At 43.2% G+C, this 16,626-nt stretch overlaps 1 protein-coding gene across 1 annotated transcript; it reads left to right on the top strand.

Annotated features, from left to right (window-relative positions):
- The first annotated feature begins 1,031 nt into the window (after positions 1 to 1,031).
- Positions 1,032 to 9,406, top strand: iqub (IQ motif and ubiquitin domain containing). Its single transcript, XM_045688108.1, has 12 exons — positions 1,032 to 1,588; positions 1,728 to 1,862; positions 1,939 to 2,106; positions 2,242 to 2,417; positions 3,991 to 4,146; positions 4,225 to 4,435; positions 6,617 to 6,792; positions 6,958 to 7,128; positions 7,278 to 7,454; positions 8,272 to 8,521; positions 8,618 to 8,802; positions 9,007 to 9,406. Exons 1-12 carry the CDS (start codon positions 1,243 to 1,245, stop codon positions 9,220 to 9,222), a joined length of 2,367 nt encoding a protein of 788 aa, XP_045544064.1. The 5' UTR covers positions 1,032 to 1,242; the 3' UTR covers positions 9,223 to 9,406.
- Positions 9,407 to 16,626: the final 7,220 nt, after the last annotated feature.

Consider the following 16,626-nt stretch of genomic DNA (forward strand, 5'->3'; position numbering starts at 1 on the left):
TTGGTTGGCCCTCTTTGATGTCACATAGATTGATACATTGCTATGTTTTCATTTATGAAGCCATTTTACAAAAAGTCTCACTGTACATAACATCATTATTAAACTTTAGACATACGAGTTACCACACCCGGTCTCAGGTATAGTTAACTCTGGAAACTCCTTTGGTCTGTACTGAGTTACGTAAATCAGCGTTTAGTTTTCTTGCACCTTATTTGTGGAACAATCTTCAAAATGTTCTTAAATGTGATGTTCTGGTGCCTCTAGGGCAATTCAGAACGCTGATTGAGGACCTTATTACTGATGAACGTGTTTGTTTTTTTATGATTGTGTTTTTCTTTCTGTTTGCATTTTGTAGTTGTATTTTGATGTGTATTTTCTGTAATTTTAGGGATCATCTATAAAAGAGACATTGGTCTCAGTATGACTCCCTGATAAAATAAAGATAAAATAAATAAAATACTCTTTCTGGATTTTGAAGTGTAGGCCTAAATCACACACTTGGCTCTAATTTGCGACCATCTTGGTTCCATATGCTCCTAAATATTTTTGCTTGGAGGATTGTGGAAGTGGATAGAGTTCTACAGATGGAAAAATGTAGGCTTTTATAATAATCTTCAATTGGTTTGCTTTTTGATTATTTTGCCAATCTCATCATGTTTTGTGTCATATCCCTGAACTAGGAGGCCATTTTTAAATATATAAAAGCCTCCTTAATTTCTCTCTCTGAAAACTTTAATAAAGGCCAAATCATTTATTTGGGTGCCAATTTTTTGAAATAGACATCACATGTGTGGTCAACTTTATAAATGCTTGCCAAGATAAACATTATGTAGTGCTACCTGATAACTACCACACTAATACCAATTATAAGATATATTGCTACCATTCATTTGAAATTAATTAACGTTCAAAGATTGTAATGCTGATTTCGCAAGGGATGGTCCCTACTTGGACTCTGGTAACCTTTGTGGGCAGAGACATTTCATTGGTTACATTTTAGCAGAGATCACATGGACGTTACCATGGCAGCGACCAAGCGTTTGCGGCACAAACAGCAGTAGGCTGCAGTTGAAAATACACAGGGAAATAAAAGCTAGCGTGCTTCTATCCAGCTTGCTTATCGACATTTTGAGAGTAACTGGCAATAAAAATTATGTAATTAAAAATCCACTCACTTTTACTGACGCTTAAAAACGTTGTTTCCCCTACTGCTGTCAGCGGCTAACTAGCTATCTGTCAGCCATGTCCGAAGAAGACGCAGAAACGTCGGGGCTCAACGGCAATGCTGATGAACAAAATGTGAAAAAAGAGGGGAAAAGTCCTGAAGCAGAATTCGATGAATCTCAGGTTGAAAGCAACACCATTGAACACCCGCCTCCAGATGTACAAGATAGCGATACTGGGGTAAAGACTGAAACTGGCGAGCTGGTGGGGGAAGCGGTGCACAAGTCAACTTTTTTGACATCAGGTGAGGAGGACACAGTGGAGGCGACAGCTCAAGCGGACCTTCCAGAGGACAGCAGGCAAGATGAAGCATCACCAAAGAAAACAACCTTTTCTAATGAAGTTGGGAACTCAACAGCCACTGGTAAGAAAGAGGATTTACAAAGTATCACAATAATAATAGACCACAATAGTTTCATGATAGGAAGGGCATTTGTCTGCTTTATCATGTTTCTCTCAATCATATTCTGTGTTGGACATGTTGTTTATCTTCTCTATTGTAGTGAAGATCTTGCTGATGCCGGAGGGACACATGATGACGATGGCCTTTGCAATTGGGCTGACCGTCAAGGAGTTGAAGTATCACTTCGCAAATGAGCTGAAAGTGCCATCAGAACTCATACAGATTTCTCAGAGCGGTAAGCCTTTCAACTAACTGCTAAGGCCTTGATTTTCTTTGTTTATGCATTTTGATTTAGGTCTTTGTCCATCCAGGCAGGATGGTAGAAGACCATAGGACCCTGATAGAGCTGGGAGTGCAGCCTCATGGCACCATCCAGTTGGAGATGAACTCGTCTGACCCTGAAAACCACCCCATCCGTCCTGTCAAGCCCCAGCAGGACTACAACATGCCTGACGTAATCACTGTCCGAGTCCAGACAGGTATTTTTTACTAGTCTTTCTTTACCAGTCTTCTGGGAGACAATACCATACTTTTGCAGGGCCAGCTTTCATGGATGATATTCATATGCGTTGCATCCTTTATCTGTATATTTCTGTCCTCCCCTGCTCTCCCAGAGACAGAGACATTCCAGGATGTGGTGGTGGAGATTGAGAGGGCCACCCATAGGAAGGCTTTCCTGGGAGGCTACAGACACAAGGCCACAGAGACAGAGTACCACCATGCAGCTGTACAGACCATAGCTAAGAGGAAACCCATTAGGGGGGTGGGGACCTTCAGCCGCGATACACAGGTACACACACACTATTGCTGAGCGATTAACTGACAGTTGTTATATTTCAATTTTTAAACAACTAATTGACTGACGTCGGTTCAATTATTTGAATTCCATTTAGTTACGTTTTTTTTCTGTGAGCTCAATGCGCAGTTTCCTAGATATACACTACATGACCAAAAACATTTCTATATGGACCTCGCTTTGTGCACTGGGGCATTGTCATGCTGAAACAGGAAAGAGCCTTCCCCAAACTGTTGCCACAAAGTTGGAAGCACAGAATCGTCTGGAATGTCATTGTATGCTGTAGCATTAAGATTTGCCTTCACTGGAACTAAGGTGCCTAGACAGAACCATGAAAAACAGCCCCAGACCATTATTTATCCTCCACCAATCTTTACAGTTGGCACTATGCATATGGACAGGTAGCGTTCTCCTGGCATCCGACAAACCCAGATTTGTCTGTCGGACTGGTAAAGCATGATTCATTGCGTTTCCACTTCTCCAGAGTTCAATGACTACGAGCTTTACACCACTCCAGCCGACGCTTGACATTGCGCATGGTGATCTTAGGCTTGTGTGCGGCTGCCTGACCATGGAAACCCATTTCATGAAGCTCCCGACAAACAGTTATTGTGCTGATGTTGCTTCCAGAGGCAGTTTGGAACTCGATAGTGAGTGTTGCAACCGAGGACAGACGTTTTTTACAAGCTATGCGCTTCAGCACTTCCGTGAGCTTGTGTGGCCTACTACTTTGAGGCTGAGCCGTTGTTGCTCCTAGACGTTTCCAATTCACTATAACAGCACTTACAGTTTACCGGGGCAGCTCTAGCAGGGCAGAAATTTGACGAACTGGCTTGTTGGAAAGGTGGCATCCTATGAAGGTGCCACATTGAAAGTGACTGAGCTCTTCAGTAAGGCCATTCTACTGCCAATGTTTGTCTATGGAGATTGCATGGCGGTGTGCTCGATTTTATACACCTGTCAGCAACAGGTGTAACTGAAATAGCCGAATCCACTAATTTGAAGGGATGTCCACATACTTTTGTATATATAATGTAAAACAGATCAAGCCCGAACTGTGCAATGTTGTAGTTTCCAACAGCCCAATATTCTACATAGTTTAGCACAGAAAACGTGGTAACTAACAATGACCATAATCCATTGCGTGCCTACTTGTCCGGTCTGTGTGGGGCAGACACGGAGAGGGAGAGGAGCGATCGAGAGGGATAGAGAGCAGTTGCTTCGTGGGGTATCTCTACCTAAAAATACATTATCTAAGTGATTGATAGTTGTTTTCGTGAATTGTGATTTTTGTCAGACAGCATAGGCAGCAGCTCTATAGAAATGACATGATGTCTTGGAATAAAGTAATCAAATAAATAAATAAAACAAATGTAATATACAGAACAACTGAAATATTTTATTAAAGTAAAGTAATGTGAATAAATGTTGCTGTTACAGCATTCAACCCACATAAGGCATAGTGCATTTAATGTGTAAAAAGTTTGAAACCAAAATCTTTTTCAAACATGATTTTTTGCATCTGGAGCTGCATAAGGTATGCGAACAACCAAATGTTCTCCTTCAGACAGTGACGGTGAAGAGCCAGTCCCAGCAGTGCACCAACAGCACATCCACCCAGATGACCAAGATCGGCTGCTACGTGTCCAACATGGAGGACAAGCTCATCTCTCCTGGTTCCTACGTCACCGCCGCCCAGTACCATGGCAAGAGACTGAGAGCTGTACGTCCTCTGAACTATACATAGACAGACAGACCTGCCTTTGTATCTCTGTGCTCACACCTTTACCTCCACCTATAGGTGATCACTCTGCAGATGTACACGCGGCGCTGGCAGGCCAAGCGGATGACGGACCAGCTGAGGCAGGACAGGGAGATGCGTCTGGCCTGGATGGAGAGAGAGGGGAGGAGGAAGAGGGAGGAGAAAGAGGTGCAGATCAAGGCTGAGTACCACAGGAGGATGAACCCCCAGTGCAGGGACGACTTCGCCCTGCTCTACAGTGCCTTGGAGAGTAAGCAGGGACCACACTTTGCTGCTCGTGCGTGTGTGTGTGTGTGTGTGTGTGTGTGTGTGTGTGTGTGTGTGTGTGTGTGTGTGTGTGTGTGTGTGTGTGTGTGTGTGTCACAGGAGGTTGGTGGCACCTTAATTGGGGAGGACAGGCTTGTGGTAATGACTGGAGCGGAATAGGTGAAATGGCATCAAATACATCAAACACATGGTTTCCATGTGACACATGGTTTCCATCAAACACATGGTTTCCATGTTTGTGTGTGTGTGAGTGGACGTGTTTAACTATTCTTGTGGGGACCAGAAGTCCCTACAAGAATCTGTTAGTCCCTACGAGGTCAAATGCTATTTGTGGGGGGTTTAGGGTTAAGGTTAGAATTCAAATTATGTTAACCTCTCTAGGGTATTTCGTCCCACCTACTCAACAGCCAGTGGAATCCCGTGGCGCGATATTCAAATACCTTAGAAATGCTATTACTTCAATTTCTCAAACATATGACTATTTTACACCATTTTAAAGACAAGACTCTCGTTAATCTAACCACACTGTCCGATTTCAAAAAGGCTTTACAACGAAAGCAAAACATTAGATTATGTCAGCAGAGTACCCAGCCAGAAATAATCAGACACCCATTTTTCAAGCTAGCATATAATGTCACAAAAACCAAAACCACAGCTAAATGCAGCACTAACCTTTGATGATCTTCATCAGATGACACTCCTAGGACATTATGTTATACAATACATGCATGTTTTGTTCAATCAAGTTCATATTTATATCAAAAACCAGCTTTTTACATTAGCATGTGACGTTCAGAACTAGCATACCCACCGCAAACTTCCGGTGAATTTACTAAATTACTCACGATAAACGTTCACAAAAAACATAACAATTATTTTAAGAATTATAGATACAGAACTCTTTTATGCAATCGCGGTGTCCGATTTTAAAATAGCTTTTCGGCAAAAGCATATTTTGCAATATTCTGAGTAGATAGCTCGCCATCACGGGCTAGCTATTTTGACACCCACCAAACTCAGATTTACTATAAGAAAAATTGGATTACCTTTGCTGTTCTTCGTCAGAATGCACTCCCAGGACTTCTACTTCATCCACAAATGTTGTTTTGGTTCAAAATAATCCATAGTTATGTTCAAATATCCTCTGTTTTGTTCTTGCGTTCAAGACACTATCCGAAGGGTGACGCGCGGATGCGTATCGTGACAAAAAAATTCTAAATATTCCATTACCGTACTTCGAAGCATGTCAAACGCTGTTTAAAATCAATTTTTATGCGATTTTTCTCGTAAAAAAATGATAATATTCCGACCGGGAAACCCTGTTTTTGTTCAAAGACTCAAAATCTAAAATGGACTCTTCACGTGCACGCGCACACCCGTCTCATTGTTCTCAGATCGACCACTTGCGCTACTGTTTTTCAGCCATGGGCTGCAAAGTCATCATTCAACGTTCTGCCGCCTTCTGAGAGCCTATGGGAGCCTCACAAAGTGTCACGTTACAGCAGAGATCCTCAGTTTTCAATAAAGAGAGTGTAGAAGGCCAAGAAATGGTCAGAGAGGGCACTTCCTATACAGAATCTTCTCAGGTTTTTGCCTGCCATATGAGTTCTGTTATACTCACAGACACCATTCAAACAGTTTTAGAAACTTTAGGGTGTTTTCTATCCAAATCAAACAATTATATGCATATTCTAGTTTCTGGGCAGAAGTAATAACCAGATTAAATCGGGTATGTTTTTTATCCAGATGTGAAAATACTGCCCCCTACCCTAGAGAGGTTAAGGGTTAGGTTTTTGGGTTGTGTGTAACCTTTATTTAACTAGGCAAGTCAGTTAAGAACAAATTCTTATTTACAATGACGGCCTACCTCGGACAAATCCAGACAACGCTGGGCCAATTGTGCGCCGCCATATGGGACTCCCAATCACGGCCGGATGTGATACAGCCTTGAATCGAACCAGGGACTGTAGTGACATCTCTTGCACTGAGATGCAGTGCCTTAGACCACTGCGCCAATCGGGTTAAGGTTAGGGTAAGAGTACGGGTTAGGGGTTAGGGAAAATAGGATTTTGAATGGGACTGAATTGTGTGTCCCCACAAGGTTAGCTGTACAAGACTGTGTGTGTGTGTGTGTGTTTAAATCCTCTGTATGTGTTTGTAACAGAGTGGAGAAGAGAGGAGGTAGAGCACATCGATGCCACTCTGGATGGTGCTGAGAGGAAGGCTGCTCTGTGTGCGCTACTGGAGCAGGAGAGCCAGCTCATTGCCTCCATCGGACGCCATCGCATTGCCGCCGGAGAGAGGAATTACGACAAGGCCGTGCAGGCCTTCCTTGAGAAGGTCAAAGGTCCCCTCCCTTCTATTCTCTCCCACTGCTCTGGGATATGTGCGGTGTCCCATTAATTCTCTCCCAGAGTTTTCCATAGCATTGTATAGGCAATGCAGGCCCTTCTTAGTTTCAATTAAAACATTTGACAAACAATATATATTTTTTGTATTTGCCAGTGTGCTGCCCCTAAGAGGTGGCGTGCATTCGATGGGAAGATGACCCAGGTGGACACCCAGTACACCATCAGAGCCAAGGAGCTGAGAGACCTGTACTCCAGCATCAACCTGCACTACCTCAACCAGGAGGAGAGGCTTGACGTGCTGCTCACACTCAAACACACCGTCAAGGTGGGAACACTTACCCTCAACCCATACTGACTGAAAAGATAGATTAATCTTGAGCTGTTTTTAGATATGAAATATACATACTGATTGATTGTGAATTGACAATTGGCCATTGTTTTCTATGAGGATTTTTAAATTTCATAATTGTACAGGAGCATGACTGCAAGCTGACCCAAAACATTGTGGAGTTGATTGACAGGGAGGCGGACCTCCTGATGAGGGGGGTAAAGGAGACCAATCTGGAGGGGCTGAGGAAGAGAATCTCCACCCTCTTCCTCCAGTACATCAAAAACCCCACCTTTAACCCTGAGGTGGCCAAACTGCTCAAGGTACATTACATGACGAGAAGTATGTGGACACCTGTTCTTTGAACATCTCATTCCAAAATCATGGGCATTAATATGGAGTTGGTCCCCCCTTTGATAAACAGCCTCCGCTCTTCTGGGAAGGCTTTCCACTAGATGTTAGAACATTGCTGTGGGGACTTGCTTCCATTCAGCCACAAGAGCATTAGTGAGGTTGGGCACTGATGTTGGGCAATTAGGCCTGGCTCGCAGTCGACGTTCGAATTCATCCTAAAGGTGTTCGATGGGGTTTAGGTCAGGGCTCTGTGCAGGCCAGTCTAGTTCTTCCACACCGATCGACAAACCATTTCTGTATGAACCTCGCAAGGGGGCAATGCGAATGTTAGAAAGGTGGCATCTGATGACGGTGCCATGTTGAAAATCACTGAGCTCTTTAGTAAGGCCATTCTACTGCCAATGTTTGTCTATGGAGATCGCATGGCTGTGTGCTCGATTTTATACACCTGTCAGCAACGGTGTGACTGAAATAGCCGAATCCACAAATTTGAAGGGGTGTCCATATACTTTTGTATATCGAGTGTACATTTCTGAGACCGTATGGTGTTTAGGTGTTATATGGTGTATTTTCTTGTCAATAAAATATAATTATTGAACTTTCCCACTGGGCACAGACGTCAATTCAACATCTATTCCACATTGGTTCAACGTAATTTAATTGAAATGACGTGGAAACAACGGTGATTCAACCAGTGTGCGCCCAGTGGGTTCAATTAGGCCAATTAAGAAAACGGTATTATTCTGACCCTCACCCTCCTCTTCATCCCCCTCCTTTCTCCTTCAGGTCCCCCAGGACCCAGCCCAGTTGAGGAAGAACATCTACTTCTGTCGCGGCTGCAGCCGCTACCTGCTGTCCACTGACTTTTCACTTACGGCCAATGCTCGCCTGGTAGGCAAGTGTCGTAGCTGTTCGGAGCTGGACAACGAGGCTCGCCGCCGCGAGGACTTCTCCCACTACAAGACCATCCTCAGGAGGCTCCGCAAGACTGAGGCCCAGAGGAACAAAGAGGCCAAGATTACCTACCTGCTGCAGGGTGTGTGTGTGTGTGTGTGTGTGTGTGTGTGTGTGTGTGTGTGTGTGTGTTTGTGTTTGTGTGTGGGTCTGACTGTGGTCGTGTGTATCTTACAGGAGCAGGACCTGCGGTATCTGGTAGATGTAGTGTGGGGGGCCCAGTCGGCCCTCAGTGCGTGGAGCGACATGCATGACCTGGTAATGGTGAGGTGGGATTGCCAGTGGGAGTGGAGTCCCTGGAACTGCATCTTGCTCACCAAGGAAGAAGCTGCTGCTCACATCAAAATGGAGAACATTGAGAAGGTAAACACACACACCCGCACACTTGAGGGTTTAAAATGAATTGCCTCGTTTCTCCAGCAGATTTTGTTTTAACTAAGTAAACATAACCTATATTAAGAGATAGGAAAAAAATCAGTTCTAGGCAATATAATGTCATAGATTATGATACCACTAGGTAGATGGGTGGAAATGTCTAAACTTTCAACCCCTGTTGACCATGGACAGGCCTATGGAGTGGTGTTCATTCGGAATGTCAAACACAAACACACAGTGGCAAAGAAATACTTCTCCAAGATCCCCGTCATGGTCAAATACCTCCAGGACGTGGACTCGCAATCAGCCGCCCACGGCAACCTGTTAGTCGCCAAGCCCATCAACACGGTGACAGCCAGGATCCTGACTACCACCCCACAAGCCGCTGGTGGCAAGGCCACGCAGTGAAGCCCTCTTCCCGTCTCGTTATCAGTCTGTCCCCCTTTCCCCTCTTCCTCGCCGTCTCTCTTGTATGTCAAATAAAAATAGTGTATTTGATTATCATTGAACTGGTTTGGCTTATGCAACTTTGACATGGATGTCTGATTTCATGATAGAAGTGATGATATTAAATAGATACTGTAAAATACAATCTGAATAGATCTTTGTGTGCAAAATCTCGTAAGATCTTGACTCATGATCTTGGTAAGAAGCTGGTACATACCTCAGTGCTAGATACAACAGTGTTACACTGGAAAACCATAAGATCCTAAAAAGGATCTTGGGTTAGGATTTTGACCAGCAATTCAGAATGTTCAAAATCCAATGTGATAGTGTACTATACCCACCTTACCAAACTGCTCACTTTCATGTGTGATAAACTGATCTTCTGGTCTGATTAGTAAATCCAGAAATTCATAAAGGAGTATTTATTACATTGTTTTTACATCACATTGAACATCTAAAACCTTTGTGTTCATGTCTGTCCGTAATAAGTTATTGAGCCACATTTCTTATCTGTTATCTAAATGATTAACAGTCAGGTGGCATAGGGTCATTCTCAGTGCTTTGTACTGTATGGTCAAAGACTACTAGCCTGATCTACATGTAAGTTCGCGAGATGGTTGTACCAGGCTAAAATACGACAATAGCAAAAAGACATTGTTCTCAGTACATACAGTGAGGTCCAAAAGGATTGGCACCCTTGATAAAGATGGGCAAAAAAGGCAAAAATAAATAATACAAATACTGAGCTATATTGTATGCTCAAAACAATGGGGAAATTATATTGTTTTATACTAGGCACATACATGTGAAATACCACGAGTACATTGATTTAAACCACCAAAATATAAATGACAACCAGTTAATCCAATAGCAAAAAAATGCCAGATTTCAAAATTACCTTTTGAATTTAATATGCTACAGTACTGTCAAAAGTGTAGGAAAATATATAAAAATATATAATAAATATAGTAATATATAATTCTATTCCATGTGTGATGGTTGAAGACTATCACTATCATTGATGCAACAAAAATACATGTATTGTTCAGATATAATTACAAAATAGGTTAGTAGGCACTAGTTTGCATCAAGCCTGTCTTGAGAATTTGGCCATAGGTTCTCATCGACATCGCAGTAAGTGTTTTCATTGTTCATGCATCTGGTAAGAAAATCGAATCTAGTGCCTACTAAATGCAGTGCAGGTCGATCAGGACCTGATGCAGCTGCCGAAGTGTCATCAGACGGGCCAGTTGCAGTGGCGTCGGAGGGATCGGTTGTGGCGGCGTCGAACGGGCCAGTTGCAGTCGGATGGACCCATTGCGGCGACGTCAGGGCCCAGTTGCAGCGGCGCCGGACGGACCAGTCGCAGCGCCATCGGACAGGCCATTCCCGCTATCTCCCTTAATGGTCGATTATTGTTACAATGTCCGTTGGTCGTGTGAGTACTTGTGCTGTGTTGTTTTGGCTTTCGTGCCACTTGTATTGTGCAGATGATTACGGGTTTCGTCCCGTGTGGTATCATTGTGTGCGTGTGTGTTACGGGTCTCACCCCGGTGTATTTATTCAAGGTACTCCTCGCTCTTTTGTTTGGATTTCAACCCTGTGTTTTGTATACATGTTTGTTTGGTCTTCGTCCCCGGCACGCTGTAATTTGGGTGAATTAAAACCCCTATTACGCATTCCTGCGCCTGTCTCCCGATCCCTTTATACCAACATGACAGCGGGATACCTCGTCAGTTGTACAACTGAATGCATTCAACTGAAATGTGTCAGCAATAGACTCTTACAAAATGATAATTTGACTCTACACATTACAGGGATGTGCAATTGTATTAATCCTCCCAGCTTGGTTGGCTTTACTGCCACTTCTGCATAAGATCAAATCTCCATCCAAAAGGATCATGTCACCTTGAAAGCCTTGTGTAAAATACAAGTCAAGATACTCCGTTCTGTTCAGTTCTTAAACATATTAACCATTATTTATTTTGATGTTGATTCCCACTTCACCACATGTAAATGAAAGGTGATTGGCCATTTAATTACAGATGTACAGGACTCACTCCCTTACAAGATACGTACAAGACTCACTCACTTAGATAGTTAACCCTCTTTGTCCTTTTCAGGACACAAAGTCACAGACATTTACAGTGCAGATATTTTACCTTGACAGGGTGACACAACTTTAATTTTGTGAGGTGAGGGAACATCACCTCCAAAGCCAAATGTATTGTTGAGGTGTGTGATTATCTTTTCAAGAGGTGAAGAAAGTGTAATTCCCTACTGGACCTGTTCATTGACCTATCCTGGCTGAAAATACTTAATAATACAAAGATAAACTCTGCTTAATATTCTTTTCAAGATTTTTTCAGCACTTAATTGAAAAGTTCAAAGGAGTCCAATTAGTGTGGAATGGAATGAAAAATAGAAAGGCCAAGTGGTCGTTCCCCCTCTTCATTTCTTGCTTAGAAACTATGTGAGAAAAGGTTAATTATGTCGGTTTCCAGGGTTAGCCTTTAAATCAAGCCAAACACGGATAGAAATGACAACCCTTCCAACACAATAAGACAAACCAAACACTTTAACAAAGTGACTCATTTCCCTATTGTAAACAAGCCCAGTTTAATGGGAGAGTAGATTGGTATCTAATGCTGTGCATTATTAGTCTGTCTATTTACCTGGGGGTCAAAGTTTATAATGTCAATTGAGGTTACCATTTAACAACCCATTAACAAGCTAGCTACAGATAAAGGTCCGGTGTTAAAGAACGAAGTAGGAATGTTCTGAAGGGAAAGAAGGCACATGTTTATTGGGTCTGTTTTTCTGACGATACAGTAGCACGTGGCAAGGCGTGAGAGTTTAAAAGAACACACAATGCTTCCTTGAGCTTCGGCAGACGTGTCCATCTTCAAAAGGTGAAATCTAATGGGTGATAATGTTCAATAAATAAAGATTTGCTATGCAGACACATGCACACCCACGTCATGTCACAGACGCCTGATAAACATTGAAATGACGTCAGACACAGGTCTCTAGGAGAATGATCATTATCGCGAGAATAATTTGATTATGCCCTCAGCACTCTTTAGAATCTAGACGCGCGCACGTTGATTTTGTTCACCACACCAGAAGCGATCAGGACAGCAGGTCGAAATATCAAAACAAACTCTGAACCAATTATATTAATTTGGGGACAGGTCAAATATCATTAAATATGTATGGCAATTTATCTAGCTAGCTTGCTGTTGCTAGCTAATTTGTCCTGGGATATAAACATTGCATTGCTATTTTACCTGGAATGCACAAGGTCCACTACTTCAACAATTAATCCACAGATAAAACGGTAAACCGAATTTGTTTCTCATCATCTCTCCTCCTTCCTTCAGGCTTCTTTTTCTTCTTTGGACTTTATATATCGATTGGCAACCAACTTTACGTGCATTACTACAACCGACTGGAGTGAGGACCTCAGTTAATCTTTCAAATCACCCAAGTGGGTATATGCTTCTAAAAACCAATGAGGAGAAGGGAGAGGCCAGACTTGCAGCGCGTTGAGCGTCACAAATAGAACCAATTTTTATTTTAGCGCCTGGCCACGCAGACGCTTGCGAGCAGTGTGTGTGCAATGATTGAATAACGTGTGTACATTTATTTTGCAACACGCACATGATGCGAGCGGTGTGGTCAGCATGTAAAGCTATTATTTCTGGTTAACAATTAAGTACCTTACTGGGATTTTTTTAAATAATTGTAATTCTTAGCAAAGAGCAATTCCTCATGCAATAATTTTGCTAGGATTGTCTGGAAGTGGTCTGAGTTGGGACGGGGAAACGGAAAACTAGCTGTTATTGGCAGGGAGGTTTGAAACTCTTTCTTATTGATCTATTAACACATTTTCTGCCTGGTGATGTCACCAGACAGGTCAAACCTCCATCCTAGCAAACAGCTGAAATTTCATGCTACCCCCCTGTCTGGGAATGGACTCTACAAGGTGTCGAAAGCGTTAAACATGGATGCTGGCTCCAATGTTTCCCACAGTTGTGTCAAGTTGTCTGGATGTCCTTTGGGTGGTGGACCATTCTTGACACACACAGGAAACTGTTGAGTGTGAAAAACGCAGCAGTGTTGCAGTTCTTGACACAAACCGGTGCGCCTGGGACCTACTACCATACCCCATTCAAAGGCACTTCAATATTTTGTCTTGCCCATTCACCCTCTGAATGGTACACATACACAATCCATATTTCAATTGTCTCTTTAACCTGTCTTTGACCTCTTCATCTACACTGATTGACGTGACATCAATATGGGATCATAGCTTTCACCTGGATTCACCTAGTCAGTCTATGCCATGGAAAGAGCAGGTGTTCTTAATGTTTTGTATACTTAGTGTTTATAAAAAAGGGGAAACCACGTTTTTTGACTGCACTGTGTTTTTAACATTGAATATTGTGAACACATAGATACTCCCATTTGAGATCATTAACAGTGCATCATTTTCTGAATGTTCATCCAATCAATATATGTTTAATATTTTCTAAAGCTTCCAATAATAAATTCACAGGGCTAGATCCTAAATTCAGATAAGAAACTCAGACTTCTGAGTAAAAGCTTATGATGACTGATGTGTTAATATTTGAAAACTGACCAAAAGGTTACACTTGGAGATCTCAAGCTATTGTAGCATTGCTTGAAAAATTCCTATTTGTGGGCCTCCCGAGTGGCGCAGCGGTCTAAGGCACTGCATCGCAGTGCTAGAAGCATCACTACAGACCCAGGTTCGATCCAATTAAAATGATGTAGAATTGCATGAAATGTGTTTATTAAAAGGCCACAGTTTTCCCGGACCATTGTTATCTTCCTTTGAAACTTCAAAATAGATCCACACAGCAGACATTGTTGGCTAGGTTAGGAATGTTGTGTTGCATGTGTAGCACTGTATTTTTGGTTATACAAGTATGCACGTCAGCTTTGACATTGGTTTTGCACATTGGCATTAAACTAGACATCAGGCCGATGCTGACATTTTTAGCTAATATCGTCCGATTCCAATATGCTTCAAGATATATCGTGCATCCCTAATTCAGACCCTTTGCGATGAGCCTCAAAATTGAGCTCAAGTGCATCCTTTTCCATTGATCATCCTTGAGATGTTTCTACAACTTGATTGGAGTCCACCTGTGGTCAATTCAAATGATTGGACATGATTTGGAAATGAACACACCTGTCTATATAAGGTCTCACAGTTGACAGTATGTCAGAGCAAAAACCAAGCCATGAGGTCAAAGGAATTGTCCGTAGAGCTCCGAGACAGGATTGTGTCAAGGCACAGATCTGGGGAATGTACCAAAACATTTCTGCAGCTTTGAAGGTCCCCAAGAACACAGTGGCCTCCATCATTCTTAAATGGAAGAAGTTTGAAACCACCAAGACTCTTCCGAGAGCTGGCCACCTGGCCAAACTGAGCAATCAGGGGAGAAGGGCCTTGGGCAAGGAGGTGACCAAGAACCCGATGGTCACTCTTGCAGAGCTCCAGAGTTCCTCTGTGGAGATGGTAGAACCTTCCAGAAGGACAACCATCTCTGCAGCACTCCACCAATCAGGCCTTTAAGGTGGCCAGACGGAAGCCACTCCTCAGTAAAAGGCACATGACAGCCCGCTTGGAGTTTGTCAAAGGGTACCTAAAGACTCTCAGACCCTGAGAAACAAGATTCTCTCATCTGATGAAGCCAAAATTGAACTTTTTGGCCTGAATGCCAAGCGTCACGGCTGGAGGAAACCAGGCCAATACCATCACTACGGTGAAGCATGGTGGTGGCAGCATTATGCCGTGGGGATGTTTTTCAGTTTCAGGAACTGGGAGACTAGTCAGGATTGAGGGAAAGATGAACAGTGCAAAGTACAGAGATCCTTAAATGAGCACCTGCTCCAGAGCGCTCAGGATCTCAGACTGGGGCGAAGGTTCACCTTCCAACAGGACAACGACCCTAAGCACACAAAGACAACCCAGGAGTGGCTTCGAGACAAGTCTCTGAATGTCCGTGAGTGACCCAACCAGAGCCCGGACATCTCTGGAGAGACCTGAAAATAGCTGTACAGCGACGCTCCCCATCCAAGCTGACAGAGCTTGAGAGGGGTGCGTCACTTGAGTGGGTTGAGTCACTGACGTGGTCTTCCTGTCTGGGTTGGCGCCCCCCCTTGGGTTGTGCCATGGTGGAGATCGTTGTGGGCTACACTCGGCCTTGTCTTAGGACGGTAAGTTGGTGGTTGGAGACATCCCTCTAGTGGTGTGGGGGCTGTGCTTTGGCAAAGTGGGTGGGGTTATATCCTGCCTGATTGGCCCCGTCCGGGGGTATCATCGGATGGGGCCACAGTGTCTTCTGATCCCTCCTGTCTCAGCCTCCAGTATTTATGCTGCAGTAGTTTATGTGTCGGGGGGCTAGGGTCAGTCTGTTACATCTGGAGTATTTCTCTTGTCTTATCCGGTGTCCTGTGTGAATTTAAATATGCTCTCTCTAATTCTCTCTTTCTTTCTTTCTCTCTTTCTAATCGATTTTAGAATGAGGCTGTAACGTCACAACATGTGGAAAAAGTAATGGGAGCTGAACACTTTCCATAGAAGCAACAGCCTACTGAAATGTTTTTGTTGTTGTAGCCTTTATTTAACTAGGCAAGTCAATGACAGCCTATACAGTGCATTCGGAATGTTATTCCATCAAGTGTTATGGGATGCAAAATTGCTCCATTGTTAATTTTTGGTGGTGGCCCACTGATGATGGTATGCAGAGTGGCTTTAAAGCGGCAATTTCGCAGTTGAAACAATAAAAGTTATTTTGGTAAAAAGCTGGAGGGATGGGCCTGGATAAACGTAAATGTATAGACAGAGCTATGGATACAAGGACTGACCATCCACGAAATCAAAATTATAGTTTCAACCATGTTTAGAGGCTATAGTCCCAGTCACTATCAGAACGTCGCAGCCGCACCCAACTGTAGGAAAAACAACCTTGGTTACCTTAGCTCACAGCAAAAATGTTACTTTTTTCATAAGCAACTTTCTTGCATGCTTGTTTTAGTCAATTGCAAAACTAAAATCTAAAGATGACCTGCTCTTAAGTGTTCTCACTACTTAGAAAAACGTAATAATGTAGGGCTTCCCACAGGCCCCTTTTCATGTCAGTGCTAACAGCCACGTGAGTGAGTGCTAGCTAGCGACCGGAACATTAACCTAGCCAAGACCAACAACAAACGGACTATACAGCTACAAGCAATAGTTACAAACAGACTTACCCGTGATTAAATGTTTTCCACACACATAGCTACGCCGAATAACCTGAAGCGTGTCCAGTGTGCGCTCAGAGAGCAAAG

The sequence above is a fragment of the Salmo salar genome, chromosome ssa10 (genome assembly GCF_905237065.1).
Source record: "Salmo salar chromosome ssa10, Ssal_v3.1, whole genome shotgun sequence".
NCBI classification, from domain to species: domain Eukaryota; kingdom Metazoa; phylum Chordata; class Actinopteri; order Salmoniformes; family Salmonidae; genus Salmo; species Salmo salar.